At 40.7% G+C, this 24,806-nt stretch overlaps 1 protein-coding gene across 5 annotated transcripts in view; it reads right to left on the reverse strand.

Annotated features, from left to right (window-relative positions):
- Positions 1 to 24,806, reverse strand: part of ptpn4a (protein tyrosine phosphatase non-receptor type 4a) — a 254,199-nt gene that overhangs the window by 43,992 nt on the left and 185,401 nt on the right. For 4 of the 5 annotated variants that reach the window (XM_072258734.1, XM_072258733.1, XM_072258731.1 and 1 more), the window contains 4 exons: positions 24,020 to 24,088; positions 15,826 to 15,960; positions 9,203 to 9,361; positions 7,727 to 7,910 (listed from right to left, as the gene is read on the reverse strand). In XM_072258734.1, the coding sequence (XP_072114835.1) occupies positions 7,727 to 7,910; positions 9,203 to 9,361; positions 15,826 to 15,960; positions 24,020 to 24,088 (547 nt within the window). The remainder of the gene's footprint in view (positions 1 to 7,726; positions 7,911 to 9,202; positions 9,362 to 15,825; positions 15,961 to 24,019; positions 24,089 to 24,806) is intronic. The other variant, XM_072258732.1, reaches the window with a different exon arrangement.

The following is a 24,806-nucleotide window of genomic DNA, read 5'->3' on the forward strand; positions in this document are numbered from 1 at the left end:
TCGCTCAGGAACTAGTTACTACATCCTATTAAATTTATTCTGTCATTCCTTTTCAATCATTTAGACATGAATCATTCTTTTAAGGGAACAAGAGATGCAATCGCACGACTGACATCACTAATTAGTGGCAAGGACACTAAGGACCGAATTTCTGGGAAATCGTAGATGTGCAAAAGCCACACAGTAATAACAGAGCATGTGAATTATCTGAGAAAATACTAGAAAAGCAAGAAGTGAAACAAAGTATAACCTCATGGCAAAACATTTGTGGCTCACAATGAAGTTGGTTTTACTGGTTTTAGTTCTGCAAAATGAACCAGGCCAAGTGAAGAAACATGTAGGAAAAATAAAGGACAATATAATGTTTAGAAGAGCTATGAGAAATATGTGGACTACTCCAAGATGAAAATAGTCAATTGGAGAAGGGACAATTACAGTGGGATGAGAACAATTTTAACTTGGGTAAACTGGAATCGAAGTTGATAGGAAGAACTATCATTAATGGAAGACTTTTTAAGGTGTTGTTTTGGCTACAAACTACTTACCATCTCATGAGGGTGAAGATAGAGAAATTAAAGCCTAAAAATAGAGAAAAACAAATTGAGGAAATGTGTTGAGAGTGAGAAAGCGAGGACCAGGCCAATTTCAGAAAATTCAAAGGGAAAGTAAAAATATGAGATGGAGGGAGCATGTGAAAAGATTGGCAGCAAAATTAAAATGAATTCCAAAAGTATTCCGGAGATGGACAAACTATAAAAGGGTATTAACAGAAGGTAGAGCAAATTGAAGATAATCTACAACACACACAAAAAATGCTGGTGAACGCAGCAGGCCAGGCAGTCCTGACGAAGGGTCTTGGCCCAAAACGTCAACTGTACCTCTTCCTATAGATGCTGCCTGGCCTGCTGCATTCACCAGCATTTTTTGTGTGTGCTGCTTGAAATTCCAGCATCTGCAGATTTCCTCGTGTCTGCAAAGATAATCTACACATGGAATTTGACAGCATGCCTAAGTACTAGAAGAGTATTGCACATCAGTCTTTACAACAGAAAAATGCTGCTGCTGCCACAGACTCAGCAGAGGCAAGTGTTGTTCAGATCCTGAGTGGGCTAAAATTTGATAGATCTGGAACACGAAAACTAGTTGCCCTTAGAGTGGTTAAGTCATCGGGCCCATTGCTGCAGAGGAGAGAGGCGGGGAAAAAAAAAGGCAATCTGAAAGGCCTTGGTCATTATCTTCCAAACATCGTGTTTGGGGTATGCATGTATATTGAACAAGTGCAAATGTTGCACCTTTGTTCAAATGGTGCAAGTCAAAGTAAATTAATTTTAAAAGTATTCACAGTATATGCCATCCTGTAATACTGAGATTCATTCCCTTGTTGGCATCCACAGTAGATACATAGAAACACAATGGAATTAATGATAAACTATACAAAGACAAACAATCAACGTGCAAAGACAAAATCTGTGCAAGTACAAAAAAAAGCTAATAATAAATAAATAATGAATAACACCAAGAACATGAGTTGTTGAGACCTCGTAAGTGGGTCCATAGGTTGTGGAATTAGTTCAGTGTTGAGGTGAGTAATTCCCCACTCTGGTTCAAGAGCCTGATGGTTGAGGGGTAATAACTGTTCCTGAACCTGGTGGTGAGGGTATTCTTTAACCCATTCCTTCATTTAAAAGGCGGCTTTAAGATTTGCTTTGAACAAATCTGTACGTCCTCTTACAACCTAATCTTACCTAAATGACACTTAAAATTTCTGCAATATTTTTCACCATCCAGGTTCAGGAACAGTTATTACCCCTCAGTCATCAGGCTTTTGAACCAAAGGGAATAACTTCACTCACCCCCATCACTGCACTCACTTTCAAAGAGGTTCTTGATATGTATTGCTTGTTTACTTATTGTTATTACATCTTTTTCTCTTTCTTTTTGTATTTGTACATCTTGATGGTTTTGTTTTGCACATTGGTTGTTGTTTGCCCTGTCAAGTGTGGTCTTCCACTGATTCTATTGTGCTTCTTGTGTTATGATTCGTTGCAAGTAAATGTATCTCAGAGTTTGAACTTTTGAGGGAAATGCAGTTGGAAGTGTATATGTGAACTTCCAAAAGCTTTTGATAAGATGCCACACAATAGGCTCGTCATCAAGATTGAAGACAAGAGGATGTAGTGGAGGTTCTCACGGGCTTATATTACAAAATTTTTTTTTAAATATATATGTGGGACTCACACCTCCACAAATGCAGATAATATGCAAGCTGTAACACAAGATCAAAGAATGTTGAATCCTTGTGGGTTGAGTTAAGAAACTGCAAGGGTAAAAGGACGCTGATAGCAGTTATATACAGGCCTCCAAACAGTAACTGAGATATGGACAACGGAAAATAGAAGAGGATGTCAAAAAGGCAATGTTATGATAGTCATGGGAGATTTTAACATGGACGATTGGGAAAATCAGTTTGGAAATGGATCTCAACGAGTGAATTTGTTGATTGCCTACTAGATGGCTTTTTTTAAGAGCAGCTTGTCCTTGAGCCTTCTAGAGGGTCAGCTATGCTGGATTAGGTGTTATGTAATGAACCGGAGGTGATTAGGGAGCTTAAGGTAAAGGAACCCTTAGGGTCAGTGATCACCATGTAATTGAGTTCAATTTGAAATTTGATAGGGTGAAAGTAAAGTCTGACATAACAGTATCTCAGTGCAGTAAAGGAAATTACAGTGAAATGAAGAGGAGTTGGCCAAAGTAAATTAGAAGGAGATGCTGGCAGGGATGACAACAGAGCAGCAATGGAGTGAGTTTCCAGAAAAAATGAGGAAGGTGCAGGATAGCTGTATTTCAAAAACAAAGAAATACTCAAATGGCAAAATAGTACAACTGTGGCTGACAAGGGAAGTCAAAGCTAATGTAAAAGCAAAATAGAGGGCATACAACGAGGTAAAACTAAGTGGGAAGGTAGAGGATTGGGAAGCTTTTAAAAACCTACAGAAAGCAGCTGAAAGAATCATTAGGAGGGAAAAGATGAAATATGAAAGCAAGCTGGTAAACAATAGCAAAGAGAATAGAGTGGATATAGGATTGCTAAAAAATGAGGCTGGAGAAATAATAACAGGGGACAAGGAGATGGCAGATGAAGTAAATGAGCATTTTACATGAGTACTCACTGTGAAAGAAACAAGTAGTGTGCCAGGTGTTGAAGGGTGTGAGAGAAGAAAAGTGAGGGTAATTACTATTTCAAGGGAGAAGGTGCTCAAAAAGCTGAAAGACCTAAAGGTGCATAAGTTACCCGGACCTGATGAACTGCTCCTTTGGGTTCTGAAAGAGGTAGTGGCAGAGATTGTAGAGGCATTAGTAATGATCTTTCAAAAATCAGTGGACTCTGGCATGATTCTGGAGTACTGGAAAATTGCAAATGTCATTCCACTCTTAAAGAAAGGAGGGAGGTAGTAGAAAGGTTAGTCTGACCTCAGTGGTTGAGAATAAATTGGAGTCAATTGTTAAGGATAAGGTTATGGAGTACTAGGTGACACAGGACAAGATGGAACAAAGTTAGCATGGTTTCCTTAAGGGAAAATCTTGCCTGATGAACATGTGGAAACTCTTTGTGGAGGTTACAAGTACGATAGATAAAGTGGATGTCGTATATTTGGATTTTCAGAAGGTCATTGATAAGGTGCCATACGTGAGGCTGCTTACCAAGTTAAGAGCACATGGTATTACAGGAAAGTTACTTCTAAGGTTACAGCATTGGCTGATTGGTAGGAGGCAGCCAGTGGGAATAAAAGGAACCTTTTCTGCTTGGTTGCCAGTAACGAATGGTGTTCCACAGGGGTCGGTGTTGGGTCTGCTTCTTTTTACGTGGTATATCAATGATTTAGATGATGGAATAGATGGCTTTATTGCCAAGTTTGCAGATGATACAAAGGTTGGTAGAGGGGCAGGTAGTTTTGTGGAAACAGGTAGGCAGCAGAAGGACTTAGATGAGGAGAATGGGCAAGCAAGTGGCAAATGAAATACAGTGTTGGAAAGTGCACGGTCATGTAATTTGGTAGTAGAAATAAATGTGCAGACTATTTTCTAAATGGAGAGAAAATCCAAAAATTTGAGATGCCAAGGAGCTTCGAGGTCCTTGTGCATAACACCCTGAAGGTTAACTTGTAGGCTGTCGGTGGTGAGGAAGGGAAATGCAAAGTTAGCATTCATTTCAAGAGGTCTAGAATACAAGAGCAGGCATGCGATGCCTCCTGAATATCAGTGAGACCCGAAGAAGATTGGGAGACCACTTCGCTGAGCATCGCCTGTCTGCCAGAAAAAGTGGAATCTCCCAGTGGCCACCCATTCCAATTCCATTATGTCTATTCACGGCCTTCCCCACTGTTGTGATGAGGCCACACTTAGGCCACATCCACACTAGACCGGATAAATCTGTAACCAATGCCTTTTCTCTTCGTTTTGACCCTCTACCCACACTGAAACGGCGTTTTCCTCCCCCGAAAACAGAGCTTTTCTAAAACACACTCCAGAGTGTTTAAATCTGAAAACACTGGTTGGCCGTTGTACTGTGCACGGGGTAACCGGCTAATTTTAAAAACGCTGTCAAGACGTGCCAGAACAAATTGTAGCGGCAGCACGACATTCCACTGTTTTCTTGAACACAAACTCCACCACCACAACAACAGTATCTGACAATAGATGTGTAACATCCTAATGCAACATTGTATGGAAATACAAGATAACACTGATGCAGACATGTTTTATACATTTAACAAGGTGCTTTAATAATGTATTGCTTGTGCAAACATTCAATAGATGCAATTGTCACTTTTGCCCAGCGACTCGTTTTATTGCACGTTAAATACAGCAAAATATTACACAAAGACATGGCAAAGGTAAAGGCAAACAAATGAGGTAACAGCAAATTTCACTTTTGCCCAGTAATAAGCCTTTAGTTGTAGCTGTCGTCCCTTTCATCGGTGAAGAGACTATGGCTGTAGGAAATGTTTCTGGACAAACGCGCACCAAGTATACCGTTTCCTCTTTGCTTGTTTTCTGTGCATCCTGCGCATGCCCAGTAGGAGGAGATTCGCCCAAATATCGATTTTAATAAAGATGGAGGTATTTTCAGAAACACTTGGTGTGGACGCCTATCGTTTTTACGTGAAACCGGCGTTTTCAAAATGATCCGGTCTAGTGTGGACGTAGCCTATGGGAGACCACTTCGCTGAGCATTGCCTGTCTGGCAGAAAAAGCGGAATCTCCCAGTAGCCACCCATTCCAATTCCATTATATCTATTCACTGCCTTCCCCACTGTTGTGATGAGGCCACACTTAGGTTGGAGGAACAACATCTTATATTCCAACTAGGTAGCCTCCAACCTGATAGCATGAACACCAATTTCTTGAACTTCTGGGAATTCCGCCCCCCCCCCACCATTCCCCATCCCCTTTTCCCTTTCTCACCTTATCTCCTTGCCCACCCTTCACCATCTCTGGTGCTCCTCCCCCTTTTTCTTTCTTCCATGGCCTTCTGTTCTCTTCCATCAGACTTCCCCTTCTCCAGCCCTGTATCATTCTCATCAATCAACTTCCCTGCCCTTTACTTCATCCCTCCCCATTCAAGTTTCACCTTTCACATTATGTTTCTCTCTCCCCTTCCCCCACCTTTTAAATCTCCTCCTCAGATTTTTCCCTCCGGTCCTGCCGAAGGGCCTCGACCCGAAACGTCGACTGTACTCTTTTCCATAGATGCAGCCTGACCTGTCGAGCTCCTGCAGCATTTCGTATGTGTTGCTTGGATCTCCAACATCTGCAGATTTTCTCTTGTTATGAAATACTGAGGCATTATAAGGCACAGGTGAGGCCTCACCTTGAGTATTGTAAACAGCTCTGGGCTCCTTATCTATGAAAAGATGTGCTAGTATTGGAGAGGTTTCAGAGGAGGTTCACAAGGATGATACTGGGAATGTAAGGGTTATCATATGAGGAATGTTTCATGGCTCTGGCTTTGTAATTCACAGGGATTTAGAAAGATGAGGGGAGATCTCATTGAAATCTTTCCAATGTTGAAAGGCCTAGACAGAATAGATGTGGAAAGGATGTTTCCCATGGTGGGGAAGTCTAGGACAAGAGGGTACAGTTTCAGGATAGAGGAGCATCCATTTAAAACAGAGATGTGGAGAAATTTCCTCAACCAGCGGGTGGTGAATTTGTGGAATTTCTTACCACAGGCGGCTGTGGAGGCCATGTTGCTGGGTGTATTTAAGATGGAGATTGATAAGTTCCTGATTAGCCACAGCATCAAAGGTTATGGGGAGAAGGCCAGGGAGTGGGGTGGTTTGAGAAAGAAATCAGCCCTGATTGAATGGTGGAGCAGACTCAATGGGCCAAATTGCTTAATTCTGCTCTCATGTCTTATGGTCTTAAAGAATGGGTACTCAGGATGGAATTGAATATTAAGAAATGCAGTCTGCGATTTTGGCAGGACAATTGAGAAGAGGCAATGTAAATTACACTGCACAATTCTACGTGGGCTATAGTAACACAGTTCTGGGGATACAAGGCTATAGTACATTGAAAGTGGGAGGTAAAGGCCAACGTAATGGCTGTGGAAAGCACACAGATTCACTAAAATATTTCATGGATTAATGGAAAGACTAGAGAAGCTGGCATTATTTTCTTAAAAGGCAAAAGGTGGCTGAAGAGAAACGATAGAATCAAATCATGAAAGATACACGAGGAATTCTGCAGATGAACCCATTGGTGGAAGGGTCAAGTTTCAGGGACAAAGAATTCAAGTGATGGTCAAAAATGAAATTAACATGAGAAAAACATTTTAAAAAGTGGAGAAAGCAGTTTCCCTCTTGACTGTGCAGCCAAATAATTTAGCAGAGGCAAAGTCTGGTAGTAGTGGAGTGTCACGGGGGTTAGTGTTGGGCCCACAACTAATCACCTTCCTGGGAGTCCTGGATGAAGAAAGTGAGTGCATTATGGCCATGTTTGTTGGCAATACCTCGATAACTGGAGGGACACAAGAAGCAGGGAGTCTGCAGAAGAACCTGGATACAGGAGAATAGGCATGGATGCGGGAAATGGAACATCGCAGAGGGAACTCATAAATCAGAGGTGCAAAGGGACTTGGGAGTCCTAAACCAGGATGAGTCAGTTATAAAGGCAGCAAATGCAATGTTAGCATTCTTTTTGAGAGGACGAGAACAAAAAAGCAAAAATGTACTGCTGAGGCTTTAAAGGGTGTTGGTCAAACCATATTTGGAATACTGAGAGCAATTTTGGGCCCTATACCCTAAAGAGGGCCAACAGAAGGCTCACAAGAATCATCCTAGAATAAAATATTTAACAAAATGAGTGTTTTACGTCTCTGGACCTGTACTCAATAAGAATTCAGAAGGATGGGGGGGGTGGATTTTATTGTAACTTGCTGGATAGTAAAATGGTTGGATAGAGTGGAAAGATGTTTCCATTAGTAGCAAAATACAGCTTCTGACAGCAAAGCCTTAGAGTCAAGGTGGGTCTGCCATGATGGGCTGAATGGCCTAATTCTTCTCCTATATCTCATGATCTAATTCAAGAGAGAGCTAAGTAGAGATCTGTAAGGAAATAAGTTGCATGACTATGGGAGAGGGACAAGAGACTGGAATAGGTTGAATTTCTTTAAGATGGGCCATTGAAATTCTGTGAAATGCAATACCCAAACATTACTTACTGTAGATTTTTCTGATGTTATTGGAACATCCAAGAAGTCGTTGTAGTGGGAGCCCAGTTCCTGCTGGGAAGTGTTTGCCTGGTGAGACAGGATTGAATTTTTCTTTTGTTTTGGTGGCAGTGCAGGAGGCTGTCCTTCTCCAACTGTTTCCTGACAACTAGAAGAACGTTCCTCTTTCAGTATACTGCAAATTCAAATAGATACTGCCTTGTTGCCAAAACATCAGTAAATGCATATGAGCAAAAGTTTAAGCTGCGGTACAAGGAGGGAAAGACAATAAATGGGGGTGGAAGGAGAGAGGGAAGGGGTTTCTTCATTTCTGACTTTAATCTTAAACACAATGAGCAAAGTTCAAGAAATTGCAGAACAAAATTACAATATTGGAAGCTCTCTTTGCATTGGAATTGACACCACAGGTTAACAACTCTTCTGGCCAAAGATGTAGATTTATCTGCTGCATGTTTCTAGCACTTCCCTTTATTGTTCATTTCATCAGTGGTGGAAAACAAGCAAGCAGAAAACTGAAGATTGAAGACTCTTCAACAAATGGCTTAGTTTGGGATTGGTACAGCCCCAAAGGGCACACCAAGTCTTTACTCTATCCTTATTCTTTCAGCTGGTGGATCCTATGGTTGGTAAATCCAAAAAATGTCTCTGGTGCTGTTGTGAATTTCGTAGATGGGCCACATCAATATTTCTTCCATGGAAAAGGTTACCTGTCACATTATTAACAGCTGAAAGTTTTAAGATTAATAACTTTAAAACAGCAGAGTTCTTGGTTTTCAGCAGAATTTTGAAGGGATTGAAAGAATATTACTTTGCTATGATAAAGTGTAGCATATTGTACGTCAGACCATACACAATTTGCCTAATGATATACACCTTACAGTGGCTACGTTACCTAAGTATGTCTTGAAAACTCATGTTAACGATGTCCAATTTATCACTTTTGCAAGTTGAAGCCAAGACCCAAGTTCAGGGTTCAATTCAATTGACTGGACAGGATCTGCTAATTGCAGTCATTGCTGACTTCCACATACAATAAATCCAATTAGTATGACATTGCATTTCAAGATTAAAAAAAAAGTAGTTATAATTCCACAACAGCACAGCTACCTCCAAAATCAATTCAATGGAATTTAGTTGGAGCTAAACCATGTCAAACAGCCTGTTATATCATACAAACTGCAAATCAAAATTGAACAGCAAGAAATGTGGCTTCATTCAAAACATCTCACATTTAAGTCTAGTGCAAACTAAAGGGCCTGTACCTGTACTGTACTGTTCTAGGTTCTAACCATGAAATACATCTAATGAAGTAAATTAAAAGGCCAAGATGTGTGAAGAAAGTCTTTTTTTAAATTAACCTGATACATGAGCTCTTGTTGATCCAGTTAAGATGCTAAAATCCTGAAATGCCCAGATACAAAATAAATCTCCTAAAATAGTGTGCCAAATAATGAATAGAAAACTTACGGAGATGATTCCAGAATAATACTGTTTGCTTGTGTGGAGGAAGGAGATTTGTGGTTAGCAAAGACTTCACTTGATGAAACGTGTACTACGTGGTCAACCAAGTGCCCTACAGATGAAGGTCTCAGACGACTTCCGTCCTGAGTGAACGTTGAGCTCCGGCTTTATCCCAAAAATTTATTACAAAGGAGAAAAAAAGTAAATTAGATATACAGTCACCAGATCAGCTACCGCAATATGTTTACTAATGACAATAATGCAACCACTTATAACATTTAGAGAAAGCTTCATTTCACCACTGTACTCCCCTCCCCAAAAAGACTAACACTACGCACCGAACATTATACTTCACCAACTTGAACTCAAATAGTGCCTTTTACATCCCCAGGATGTGGGAAGCACTTCAATTCCAATTACTGTTTAAGTATAACATACACACGATTTCTTATATGGCAAGGTTTCAGATCAGACACACTAATGCTTAGCAGCTCTGTATGGAAACACAGGGTTGTATACAGTGACAGGAACTGTCACCCAGCACATGAGACACTATGAAGATCTAGTATCCACAGTAAAGAAGAGTAAGCTGAGATGATATGGCCACATGACAAGATCAAGAGGACAGTCAAAGACCATTCTTCAGGGAATGGTGCAGGGGAAAAGAAAAAGGGGCAGACAAAGGAAGAAACAGATAGACAGCATTGCACAGTAGACCGGAGAGAGCTTTGCCACAACCCAGACACTCACCCACAATCGTGAGAGATGGAGGCAACTGGTACAGTGCCCCTACACCCTAGGTGGGCTGTGGGATCCGCATCCATAATATATACACTTTGAAAATAAATTTACTCTGAACTTTGAGGTACTTACAGTCCTATAAAAAAGTATTCATCCCCCCCCCCCCCATGGAAGTTTTCATGCTTTAGTTTTACAACATTGAATCACTGGATTTAATTTGGCTTGACACTGATCAACAGACAAAAAAAAACTGTGAAAATGAAAAGAGATCTTGGCAAAGTGATCTAAATTAATCACAAATATAAAACAAAATAATTGATTGCCCAAGTATTCACCCCCCTCAAGTCAGTATTTAGTAGATGCACCTTTGGCAGCAATTACAGCCTTGAGCCTGTGTGGATAGGTCTCCATCAGCTTTGCACATCTGGACACTGCAATTTTTCCCCATTCTTCTTAACAAAACTGCTCAATCAAGCTCTGTCAGATTGTATGGGGATCGTGAGTGAACAGCCTTTTTCAAATCCAGCCACAAATTCCCAATTGGATTGAGGTCAGAACTCTGACTCGGCCACTCCAGGGCATTAACTTTGTTGTTTTAAAGCCATTCCTGTGTAGCTTTGGCTTTATGCTTGGGGTCACTGTCTTACTGGAAAACAAATCTTCTTCCAAGTCACAGTTCTCTTGTAGACTGCATCAGGCTTTCCTCCAGGATTTTCCAATATTTTGCTGCATTCATTTTACCCTCTACCTTCACAGGCCTTCTAGGGACTGCTGCAGTGAAGCTTCCCCACAGCCACCACCATGTTTCACAGTAGGGATGGTATGTTTTTGATGATGTGCGGTGTTTGGCTTATGCCAAACATAGCATTTAGTCTGCTGGCCCAAAAGCTCAATTTTGGTTTCATCAGACCATAGAACCTTCTTCCAGCTGACTTCAGAGTCTTTCACATGCCTTCTGGCAAGCTCTTGTTGAGATTGCATTTGAGTCTTTTTTTCCAACAGTGGTCTTCTCTTTGCCATTCTACCATAAAGCTATGACTGGTGAAGCACCCAGGCAACAGTTGTTGTTTGTGCAGTCTCTCCATCTCAGCCACTGAAGTTTGTAGCTCCTCCAGAGATGTCATAGGTTTCTTGGTGGCCTCCCTCACTAGTCCTCTTCCTGCATGCTACTCAGTTTTTGAGGACAGTCTGTTCTAGACAGATTTACAGCTGTGCCATATTCTTTCCATTTCTTGATAATTGACTAAACTGTACTCCAAGGGATAGTCAATGACTTGGAAATGTTCCTGACTTGTGCTATTCAGTAACGTTTTTGTCTTCATGTGAAGTTTTTGCCAGGGTACTGATTCACTGATTGTTGGACCTTCCAGATGCCGGTGTATTTTTACTACAATCAATTGAAAGACCTTGCCTGCACATGGTGATCCCCATTTAACTAATTATGTGACTTCTAAAACCAACTGGCTGCACCAGTGATGATCTGGTGTGTCACATCAAAGGGAGTGAATACTTCAATTAAGCTAGATCACTTTGTAGAGATGTTTTCACTTTGACACGAGTCTTTTTTTGTTGATCAGTGTCAAAAAAGCCGAATTAAATCCACTGTGGCTCACTGTTGTAAAACAATACAACATGAAAGTTTCCAAGTGGTTGAATACTTCTTATAGGCACTGTAGCTGTCTAGGGCTTACGAACAGCTGAAATAAGTTTTGGGAAGTCAAACCAGGGCAGAATTTCATAGGTTAGGGGTGTAGAACATAGGGATCTGGGAATACAGATCTATAATTCCTTGAAAGTGGGTGAATCTCTTTCCTTAGAGGGTGCTTAGTGTGGAATGAGCTGCCGACAGCAATGATGGATATGGGTTTGAGTTCAATATTTAAAAGAGGGGTTGATAACTACATTAATTGGGAGGCACATGGAGGGCTATAGTTCATGTGCAGGTCAGTGGAGCTAGGTAGAATAATAATTTGGCACAGACTATATGAGCTGAAGGGCCTGTTTCTGTGCTGTCATGTTCTATGACTCTACCAAATTGCCCAGCTTGCTTCAATACTATAATCCACATACAGCCCACTGGCAGAGCTAAGTCTTTGAGATTCTCCTGCATTTCACGTGCAAGCAAAGAACAGAACTTCCTCTGGGATTCTAGATCCAACCTCCATTGATATCACTGGGAACTTCTAGGCTCAGGATTAAAAAAAAGCAAAATAATTCATGAAGTGTTTCTTATGAACTCTATAGCGAGCAATTTTGGGTTCCTTATCTCTGAAAATATGTGCTGACATTGGAAAACATACAGAGGAGGTTCACAAGAATAATCCTGAGAATGAAAGGGTTAATGCACGAGGAGTGTTTGATGGCTCTGGGCCTGTATTGACTGGAGTTTGGGTGGGGGGGGGATCTTGAATATTGAAATGCCTAAAGTAAATGGATGTGGAGAGGATGTTTTCTATAGTGGAGCAGTGTAGGACCAGAGGGTACAGCCTCAGAATAGACGGCCATTCCTTTACAATAGCGATGAAGAAAAATTTCTTTAGCCAGAGGGTGGTGAATATGTGCAATTCATTGCCATGACCAGCTGTGGAGGCCGAGTCATTGAATATACTTAAAGCAGTGGTTGATAGGTTCTTGCAGAGTCAGAGTGTCAAAGGGTATGGGGAGATGGCAGGAGAATGGGGTTGAGAGGGATAATAAATCAGCCATGATGGAATGGTGGATCAGACTCGATGGGCTGAATGGTGTAATTCTGCTCCTATGTTTTGTGGTCTAATTCTTTAAAAGATATTTTATTCAATTCAATTTTAGCAATTTATTATAAACAAACACATAGAAATTTTTAAATTATCCTGAACCTGGGCAGCTGACAAACTTAGGGAACAAACTTGCCAAATATCAGTGTTTGAGGGCCAGTTCAGAGGCAAGCCCTTGTAGGCCCCGACACTTCCCAGGCCGAGCTGTTAAGATTCTGGATTAGCAAGTACAGAAGAGGAGAACCTGCAAGTGGGAATTCTGGTTGGATTGACTGTACTAACAAGAGTCAACTCGATGCAGAGGAAGCAAAAAAAAGCTATGCGAAGTAAAAATGAATGTTTTGAACACGCAGCACCTGTGGAATACTGCAGAGAATATTTCTCTGAAACTCCTTGGTTTGCTTTTATCTCTACAAAGTGGCAACTCATTGCATAGAACTTTCCTATGCCACCTCAGAGGATGCAACTCCTCATTGCATGGAACTTTCCTATGCCATTGCAGAAGATGCAACATTTGTTTTGTTACTTCTTCCCCTCTCACCACACAGAGACTCAAACACAAATCACAAACCAACATATATTAAGTGACCACTTTGCAGAACTCCTCTGTTCAGTCCACATGGGTGGCACCAATCTTCCAGCTGCTTATCACTTGTAAGTCTCCATTCTATTCACACAACCCCACACTGTCTGAAAAGCTCAACACATACTTGAAGACAGCATCTATCTTCCATCTAGGTCCTTTGGATTCAACAATGAATTTCCAATTCATGTCAGAACTGCTCAGTTATGACCAAAGGTCAGCTGCCTTCTCATGAAATGTCAACTCTGTTTTGCCTGCCACCGCAGTCAGGGAATTTCTAGCATTCTCTTTTGTTTTGGGTTTTCTATCAAATGCATTGTTTTATTTCCCACAGTTGCAGCATGCTTTTTTTTTAAAAAAACTATTTTTTGTCTCATCCATCTCCTTCTACTTAATCTCCTCCAGGCATACAAGTGGCAATAATCAAGCCTTAACAATTCACCCTACAAGTGGCCTTCCATTTGTTCTCCATCTCATATTTGTTCTGTAACTTTCCACAGTTCTATGTTCACTGTAAGGTACAAATTGATATCTATTTCCATAATCTTGAAGTAATACTTCAATAAAAATGACATCACATATGCATTGTGGTATTGGCTATTGATTTATGTTGTCAGAGAAGCAAAGTGCCTTTGACAGGACTGGAGCAAATGGAAATGTGCAAAATTTTTCATTGGATTCCTGTCCTAATAAATAGATTAGCACTACTACAATGAAGATTCATTTGAATAAAATAATTCATGTTAGACTGCTTCACTTCCCACTCTATTTTTTCTTGTGTATTTTTTAAAAAAAACATATGATTGCACTCATTCAGAATGCACCCCATCAAGATTGCAAAACAAAGCCATGCGGAGATTAACTGGATTGATTACGAAGATGTAATCTGACGTTTGTTTTAAGCTTTCAAATATTTGATGTTCCATAAGCACGCACAACCATTTAACAATGCTGCAACTAGTATTTGAGGAAAAATCTGAATGACATTTAACTACCCTGGCCTAGAAATTTGAAAAGATCAACAAAGCAGCATTTTGTATAGTGTTCAACATGCATGTAACACACACTTCCTGTCACTATCCTGATATTGATTCATTAACGATGGAAAACAAAGAACCAGTTCGTGATGACCGATCTGTTACCTACTGCACAAATCTGCAGTTACATTACAACTGTGCTCACACTTTAAAATTGATGCCATGGAAGTGTACATGAGAACAGATAATTTTTAATTTTCACTAAAAAAAAACTGCTTCCTTATCATGGGTACACCATAGCAATCTAAATTTAAATCTCCCTTGAAAATTTAAAAAAGATCTATGACACTATAAAATAACGTTTTAAGAAACTGCAAAATTAAATACTATGGTATTTTAGCAAAAATATCCTCTAATTTTATGCGCAAGTGCTCAGCATTCAGACTGCGCTATTAAAATGAGCAAGAGGCATACTGAATTGTGGCTTTCAACAGGGAAGTTCAACGGGGAACAGGGAACAACTGGGAACTTTTCAATATTGAAGAGATATCTAGAACCTATAGAACTCAGGCTTTTATACCAGAGTTATAAATTGCAGTGTCCTCTGGACCAAACCTGATTTGATAAAGTCCGGATATGTTGTATAAAGCAATATCTAAATGTAGCAGATCAGAACTCTGAATCAGGTGAGCCAAGTATGAAGTAGTTTACAAAAACAAAATACCACAGATGGAAACCTGAAATGAAATCAAAATGGTGGAAATTCTCAGCAGAATAAGGCAGAGACAAGGGGATGATTGAGGTCAATGTTGAGATAACCCTAATAATTGTTTAACATCAAGATATTACTGTCTCCATTTTCATTCCAGACAGACTATTTTGTTGTAACAAAGTGGTTTAATATTGTGGGTAGCACAGAGCAGCAAAAGTATGTGCCCCAAAAATGTCACAATCAAGTTCATTAAACCACCTCTGCCCCCATGAGGCAGTTGGCATTTTGCTGTATACCATGATTAGCTTAAGTTAGTTACAGGAGTATCAAGGAACTTTTTCCCCTGGCCTCAATGATTGCTACTGAATCAACTTGGCAGACAGAATGCACTACAGAACATCACAGCTTCTTGTTCCGTGATACCCGACTCTATTTGTTAATGGTTCTGAATGAGAGCGACAACTTTTTTTAAATAACTGGAGGAATAATTCACAGTTGGGCAACAAATCAATTCATTTACCCCATCTGTCCTGGAACCACCAAATTAATCACTTAAGACATTTTAGTCATACTGATCCTTAAAGGCCACAAAAATGTAACATGTTTTCAAAACAGAATGCAAAATCACCCAAATATGTGCGTGCAAGTAAACCATACTAACAATATTTTCATGCATTTTCCCTGCTGCATGCTAGAACATGCTGAAAATCAATCCTTAATGCACTAAGACGGGGTGCAAATGACAGTGATGAAAGCACAAAAATAACAGCCCTGTCAGAGGCAGAAAATATTTGCTCTAGAAGCAGAGCTGTTAAAATTCATTACCCTACCAATTGAATTAAAAGCTTGCATTTGCTACTCACTGATTTGGAGTTCCAGGTGGAGAACGCGAAGGTAGACTTTGCGTTTCAAGTCGATCATCTGACAGTGAATTCCTGCTTACAGACTCCCAGTCCATTCCACTCATCACCTTTCTTGTCAGTGGTTTACTGGGTGATCTAATCATTCAAGGAGAAAATGCAACATTTAAAATGCTTCACAATTAGGTTTCAAGCAGAGGGATTATAAAAATAATTAGATCTACAGAGGAATTTCAAATGACATGAAAGTGATGAGGATATTTGGCCTTCAGAGCCTGTTCAGCCATCTACATTAGATAATACCCAATGTGATTGATTTTCCTTCGCCTACTTGCACAGAGGACTTCCAAACTGCTATCTACTCATGCATGTTGTACGGTTTTCAAACTTCAGGTCTGGGTTTAATTCTTAAGAATGCCTTCAAGTTCTCCAAATAATTTCCTTCTATGCCTCTGACTTATTATCCTGAAAACCTCCACTTAAGACATTTGTTTTAAATTCAAATAAATGCAATCCGAGTTTTTCCTCATTAACCATAGTCGTCCAATACAAGGTCTCAATGCTACATCAAGAACACATCAATCGTTTTGCAATGCTTTAGCCACCATCTACACAAATGGTTAAAAACCACCACAGTCCAACTTAAAACAGTTAAGTGAGCGATTTCCACAAACTGCAAATACAGTAAGACATTTACCAACACATTGAGTTCTCAATTAACAAATGATAACTCTACTATTGAGCATGAACATCAAGTGTTATAAATACATCATGCCAAGCCTCAAACTAAACACATTCAAAACCACTTATTGCAACAGCCTACAGCAGAATTCAAATGCAAAATGAACCAGTAAAATATGGAATATTGATCCACAGCCTCACCATTCATATTTCTTCATGACTTGTTTGTTTCAGACATTTAGGGTGCCACAAGCAATTATTTTGAAAATACGCCCTTTTAAACTAGTTTTCCTACAGCAAAGTAAATAGAAACCATAGGTTGAATAATGCACATCTCCACCTCATCTCCAAACTAGCTGTGTACATTATATCACAATTTCAAACGTTACCTGCAAAACATGGATACAAACTTATTTAACTTAGATCTATTGAAAAGGCAGTGCAGCAACTGAAGGAAAAATATCTTGACAATTTAAACTTGGTGGTACCACCCACTCTTAAACAGGTTTGATGAATTTCCTGTGCATTTGGAAATTTCGCAGAAAATGTAACCACATTGCATCAGTGTGCTGTTCTCAGCTGTGGTTAATCTGACCACCGTGGCTGTGTCTACACAGCCATTGGTCCTCTATGCCAAAACCCAGAGACAAAACTAATGAAACTCACAATTACTTCACACCACACTAAAAGGTTTCATTCCTGAGTTTTTGGTGCTCCAATAATCTACAGGTAAGTAACAACATTTATTCTTTCTTAAAACTGAACTTGCAACACAACTTATTTAAGTAACATGTGCTGTCTTCACCTATTCTGCTTCAACACATCTTGTCAGCATGTAGAACTTATAAAATGCACGGCAGCAACTCACCACAATTTCTTCCTCAGTACTACCTCAATTTTCTACTTCTCCCATCTAGAAAAATGGCAGCAGCGGTGTGGGAACGCGGCAGCCTTCAAGTTCCCCTCCAAGTCACACACTATCTCTACTAGGAAATCCAACTATTAATCTTTGTCATTGCAATTTCCAAACCAATAATGCGTTAGGAGGATATTCACAACAGAGACACCAGCGGTGCTGTGGCAGCTCACCACCAAAATCTCCAAGGTGGCTAATAACTGTTGGTCACATCAAAAACAATGATTACATTAAAGAAAATAAGACTTTGACAACAGCATTTTTGATGCAGGCATTTCATAGAGCAACAGTCAAAATAAAAAGTGACATTTGGAGGAAGTGTTAATATTAGAATAGTTAACAAAGACTTGCATGGCAGAACAATACAGTTCAAGAACAGGCCTTTTGGACCATGATGTTGTGCTGATCTAATTAAACGAGTAATTAATACCTAACTAAACTTAACACTTCTGCTTCCGCAATTTCCCTATCCCTCCATTCTCTGAATATGAGCCTTTCTAACAGCAGGAACGCACTAAGTTTAAAAAAATATACTTGCCCCCACATCATGTTTGAACTTACCCTTCTTACCCTACATACATAACCTGCAAAACCCAACTTTCCCAGGAGGATATAGTTGAGTTCAGTACCAAATTTAAAATGTACAGCCACGTTTCCCACAGCCACGGTGGTCAAATGCTCAACTTGCAGCAGGCGCCTAAACACTGGAGAGCTACCTCTAACACAACCTCAGTAAAATGCCCCCAAAGCACTGCTAGAAACGAACTATCAGGTCAGCAAAGGCAGCACAGTGACCCTAACTAAACACACCATGTCATTCACATACCCAACAGATTCCTAAAGGAAACGCTATTCCGAACCCTCAAAGCAAGAGATTGCAGGCGAACAGAAGAACTGATTCAAGATTTGTCTCAAACCCTCAATGAAAAATCAACATTCATCCCTACCTCCTGAATATCTGAAATAAACAGAAAAATGGTGAACACACAGGTCAGGGAGCATCAACGGAAAGAGAAACTTAATATCTTACATCAAAGACCTCCATGAGAATGTTAGTTTTAATCTGTAAAAAAGAAGGGGAAGGACGGATAGAATGAAAGGAATAGTTCTGATAGAGTGAGACCAAGCTAACTGTGAGAAGAGCTCCAGGAGCTCATCTGATTAATGGATTAATGAGGTCGTTAGAGAATAAAAATTCAATACGTGACAAATAAAAGGGAATTGGAATTTGGTTTATTATTGTCACATGTATGATATACAGCGAAAAGGTTGTCTTGCATAGTGTTCATACAGATCAAATCAACAGTGGAGTAGAGACTGCAGGCAAGCCTGGCAAGACATGCTTTCAGCTTTTATATCTTTTGCCTGATGGGAGCACGGTGAAGAGGGAATGTCTTTGATTATGCTGGCTGCTTTACCAAGACAGTGAGAAGTAAAGACAGAGTCAATGGGCGGAGGGTGGAGTTGGTTTCCATGATGTGCTGAGTTGTACCCACAACTATGCAGTTTCTTACCAAGCCATTATGCATACAGTTAGGATGCTTTCTATAGTGCATCATTGAAAATTGTGAAGGGTCACTGGGGATGTGCCAAGTTTCATTAGCCTTCTGTGGAAGTAGCCACATTTGTGAGCTTGTTTAGCTGTGATGTTTGTGTGACTGGACCAGAACAGGCTATTGATGATGTTCATTCCTTGGAACTTGAAGTTGTAAGTCTTTTCAACCTCAACAATATTGAAGTCAACAGGATCAAAGGTCAATGGCCAGCCCTTTCAATTTTGCTGACATTCAGGGAAAAGTTGTTGCCAAACTTCCTGTACTCATTTTCATTTGAGATATTGCCCACTATGGTAGTATCATCTGCAAAGTTCTTAGTGCAGCGAGAGAGATTATGGCAAAAACATGAAAAGGATGAAATGCAGGGCTATAGTGCATGTCATGTAGATTGGATTAATGGAAAGAAGATAACAGCCTCACATACAGCGAACATCACAATTGATGTCTTGCAGGAAAGAGGCCAGTCTTGATACAGAAAGAGAAAGAATGACCTAAAGTTGCAGGTTTGACAGAGTCAGGAAGGCTCCAATTTGCTTTGAAGGACAATGTGATGTTTCATTTTAAATTTTCATTTTAAAGTTACAATTTGCCACAAATAGGCGAAGTGTGGGAATCGAATGAAGAATTTCCCCGGAGGACCAAATGGAGATGCTTTGCAAAGTGGTTATCCATCTATATTTGGTTTCTCTGCAACTCCCTCGTCTGCCTGTCCCTCCCCACTGCTCTCCTTCCTGGAATTTACCCCTGTATCAGTGCTAAGTGCTAAACCTGCTGCTCACCACCATTCAGACTCCCAGGCAGTCCTTTGAGGTGAGGCAATGCTCACTTTGTTGCATGTACACTTCTTCAATGGTGGACATGTTCCCATCCTCACCGCCAGCCCCAGAAGGCAACTCACACTTTCTGATTGATGTGCAGGTGAATCTTGCATGTGTAAAGTGAATGCAGAATGCACTCATTGAGGAGTTATACTGACATGCATGCTTATTAAATGTGTGTGTCATTTGAGGTGAAATGAGCAAATAAAGCTCAGCTTTAGAGCATGGACCCCAACCTTGTCATGCCATGGACCAATACTATTAAGCAAAGGGTCCATGGATCCTAGGTTGGGAACCCCTGCCTTAGGGGATGGGCAGATCATTTGTGGCTATTGTGTCCCCCCTCCCCAGCCATGATTTAAGGTGGTTGAAACTTTGGGCAGTCCTCCAGGTTTGGGGGTTCAGCTCAGGGCTAACAACCCAGACTGGTCAAACAAAACCGTTACGGAAACAACAATGAAGAATCCTTCTACATCTGTGTGTTATGGTATTCCAAGTCTCCACCCAGGACTGGTAGTGAAAGCTGAAGGTTACGTACGGCAAGAAGGAAGCCCTGAACACTGCTAAGACAGGGGAAGCACCTTACCAGTTAATCCTTACTCTATTGCAAGACACAAGCACATTACTGAATAACTGCTTCCTGGAGACTGACTGCTTGTCAGATTACAATAATTGGTTTGAAGATGGCTAGACTCTATAGAGGTGAGGCAAAGCGGCATCAACTTTATAGACCCTATTCAGATTATAGAGGAGGAAGTGTTTGCTACCCTGGGGTAAATCAGGATGGGTAAATCCCCACAACATGACAAGGTGCTCCCTCAGACCCTTTGGGAGTCAACTGCAGAATTTGCCAGGGCCCCAGCAGAGATATTTAAAACATCCTTAGCAACAAGTTAGGTACCAGAGGACTGGAGGTTAGTCAATGTTGTTCTGCTGTTTAAAAAAGGCTCTAAACAAAGGCCAGTGAGTCAGACATCAGTTGTGGGAAAGTTATTAGAAGGTATGCTAAGGACTGGATATATAAGTACTTGGAAAGACATGGATTGACTAAGGACAGTCAGCATGGCTTTATGCATGGTAAGTCATGTTTAAATCAGTCTTATAGATTTTTGAGGAAACTACCAGGAAAGTGGATGAAGGCAAGCCAGTAGATGTTATCGCCATGGACCTGAGCAAGGCATTTGACAAGGTCCCACATGGGAGGCTGGTCAAGAAGGTTCAGTCGCTCATCATTCAGGATGAGGTAGTAAACTGGCTTTGTGGGAGAAGCCAGAGAGTGGTAATAGATGGTTGTGTTTCTCATTGGAGGCCTGTGGCTAGTGGTGCACTGCAGGGATCAGTGTTGGGTCCTTAGCTGCTTGTCACCTATATCAATGATCTTGATCTGGATGATAATGTGGTTAACTGAATCAACACATTTGAAGATGACACCAAGACTGGGGGTGTAGTGGACATGAGAAAGGCAATCATGCCTTGCAAAGGGATCTGCATCAGCAGGAAAAGTGGGCAGATGGAATTTAATGCAGACAAGTGTGAGGTTTTGCACTTCAGTGAGACCAACCTGGTAGGCCTTACAGTGAATAGTAGGGCACTGAGGAGTGTGATAGAATAAAAGGATCTGGGAATACAGGTACATAATTCGTTGTAAGAGGCATCATAGGTAGATTTGGTCATAAAGGAAGCTTTTGGCACATCGGACTTCATAAATCAATGTATAATTTATGAGAACAGGTTGAGTGAACTTGTCCTTTTCTCCTTGGAGCAATGGAGGATGAGAGGTGACCTGATAGAGGTGTATAAGAAGATGAGAGGTACTGATTATGTGGATAGCCAGAGGCTTTTTCCCAAGGGCTGAAATGGCTTAGTTTTAAGGTGCTTGGAAGCAAGTAGAGGGGATGTCAGGGGTTAAGTTTTTCCACACAGCGAGTGGTGGGTGTGTGGAATACATTGCCACCAACATTGGTGGAGGTGGATAAAATAGGGTCTTTTAAGAGACTCTTAAATAGGAGCTTAGAAAGAGAGGACTGTGTGGTAGGGTAATACTAGGCAGTTTCTAGAGTAGTTACTTGGTCAGCACAACATTGCTGGCCAAAGGGTCTGTAATGTGCTGTAGATTTCTATGTTCTGTGTATTGCTTAGAACGTAGAAGGTTGAGAGGAGATTTGATAAAGGTATACAAAATTAGGAGGGGTATAGAGAGGGTAAATGCAAGCAGGATTTTTCCACTGATGTTGGGTGGCACTACAAACAGATCATGGGTTGAGGGTGAAAGGTGAGAAGTTTAAGGGGAACATGTGGGAAATTTCTTCATTCAGAGGGTTGTGAGAGTGTGGAATGAGCTGCCAGCACAAGTGGCCCAAGTGAGCTTGATTTCATTTAAAAGAATTTTGGATAGGTACATGGATGGTAGGGGTATGGAGACCATGGTCCCAGTTCAGATTGATGGGAGTGGGCAGCTTAAATGGTTTTGGTATGGACTGGATGGGCCAAAGGGCCTGTTCCTATGCTGTACTTCTCTATGACTCTAAATGTGTTTTGCTGAGCACAAGAACACATGGAGATTGGACAGATACAAGTCTCAGCATGGATGGCTCTACTGCCCGTTAGGCCGCTGGCGTTTGGGGTAGCAATGAAGGGCCTCCTTCTCTGGTGGAGTTCCGCGCTTCCTTCATTGTGTCAGTAGCTTGGTTTTCACTTCTGTCAGTCATGCAAGTCCTGGAGGAGACTCAGGAATACCGTTACACTCAGATGTAGAAGGGTATTCTTCATTGCTGTATCTGTAACAATTTTGTTTTACCAGTCAGGGTTGTTAGTCCTGAACTGAACCACCAAACCTGGAGGATCAGTGGATCACTCTTAGTTTGGCCGCTACTCTTTGACCTATTTGGTATGGGTCACCCTACCAAGGGCCAAAGCATTAAGTCCTGACTCCAGCCAGCATAGCTTTTCAGGTCATTGAGGCATGCAAGCCTCCAAACTACAACAAGGTTGTGGTCCTTTTGGAGGTTGCAATGAAAATTAATCTTTCATTTCGGTCCAGCATTAACTCCCAACATGCTGACACACAATTCCTTCCCAAAGTTTCAACCACCTTAAATCATGGCATGGGGGGGGTGGGGGGAGGAGAACAATAGCCACAAATGATCTGCCTATCCCCTACGGCAGGGGTTCCCAACCTAGGATGCATGGACCCTTTGCTTAATGGTATTGGTCCACGGCATGAAAAGGTTGGGGATCCATGCTCTAAAGCCGAGCTTTATTTGCTCATTTCCCATCTAATGACACACACTTTTAATAAGCATGCATGTCAGTATAACTCCTCAATGAGCACATTCTGCATTCACTTTACACATGCAAGATTCACCTGCACATCAATCAAATGGGTTACCCATTTCAACTGATAACCCTCCAGTCTAGACAAGCTTAACAGCGATAATCAGAAAGTGTGAGTTGCCTTCTGGGGCTGGCGGTGAGAATGGGAACATGTCCACCAGTGAAGAAGTGTACATGCAACAAAGTGAGAACTGCCTCACCTCGGAGGACTGCCTGGGAGTCTGAATGGTGGTGAGTGGCAGGTGTAGCACTTAGCACTGATGCAGGGATAAGGGGAAACCCTATCCCTATTATAGGGAGAAATGGGGTGAGGGCAGACATGCAGAAAATAGAGGAGATACAGGTGAAGGCAGCATTGATAGTAGTGGAAGAGAAACCAATTTCTCTGACAAAAGGTAACACCTCGAATGTCCTGGTATGGAAAGCGTCATCCTGACAACAGATGCTATGGAAATAGACGAACTATAGAATACTAGCCAGTGACAAGGTAGGAAGAGCTGTATTGTATGTAACTATGGGAGTCAGTGAGTTTGTAAAAGACATAATCTGTTTCCAGAAATGGAGACTGCCTGCCAGCTTGTGCCTCACCCCTCCCTGTACTTTTCAATTCCAGCTTCTGCTCTCTTCCTTCCCAGTGCTGATGAAGGATCTCAGCCCAATATGTTGACTGTTCAATTCCCACCATATACTGTATGTGGCCTGAGCATTTGAGTTTCTCCAGCATTTTGAGCGTGATGCTCAAGATTGCCAGCATCTGCAGAATCTTGGGTCTTGTGGATGATGGAAAAGTTTCAAGTGCTGTGATGTGGATCAGCCACTGATATAGTACAACAGTAATGCAAAAGTATTAATTTCTTTACTTAAAAATTTAAGAATAGCATAATATCATATACCTGGCAAATACCCTGTCTTTGTTTGCTTTCTCTTTTCCATATTGCACGGACTGAACTTCTGTTCTCCCACTGCAAATTAAAATCATTTTGAGATTTAATAATTAACTTACTTTAAAATACACTGTGACAAAGATCTTCATTACTGTAATGTTGATAAAGTATTTAATTCTGCTATGTTCACATCTTTCTGAACTCATGCTGGGAGTACAAAGTCACAGCTCACATTTATCATGAAGTGGTGATACCATGACTACATGCACAGAACCACAAAGAGCAACGAGGAGAGTTATTGGTATTTCAGTTCAACATATGTTGCATTCACTTGAGTCAGTGAGAAGATACAGCAATTTGTCAAAATGGGTTGTAAACTGAAATCATATTACAAATTTTGAACCCAGTTTGGATTAAATGTCAATTGTTCTAAACCAAATAACTATCGATATCTATCCTTCTGTACCATTTTATTCAATGCTCAATGCACAATCTTTCATGTGCAAATTCTGAAACTTGTTCAATATAATTCCCAATGTGATACAAAAGGAATATACTATGATGTAATGATATATCAAAGACTCTAGATGTGATTATTTTCCTATCAATGTAGAAATACATGCTGATTGCCTTTACAACAATTCATATCATACCTGATCGTCCCATCAAATGGTTCATATGGAGAGATTTATTACAAGTTTAGAATTTACCGCAGTCTGACGTTAAAATCTGTTCAACCAATGAGGTAAGTTTAATTAAAAAGCTTTGGACATGTGGTTCATAAAATAAGTGAAAT

The sequence above is a fragment of the Mobula birostris genome, chromosome 5, assembly GCF_030028105.1.
Source record: "Mobula birostris isolate sMobBir1 chromosome 5, sMobBir1.hap1, whole genome shotgun sequence".
NCBI classification, from domain to species: Eukaryota; Metazoa; Chordata; class Chondrichthyes; order Myliobatiformes; family Myliobatidae; genus Mobula; species Mobula birostris.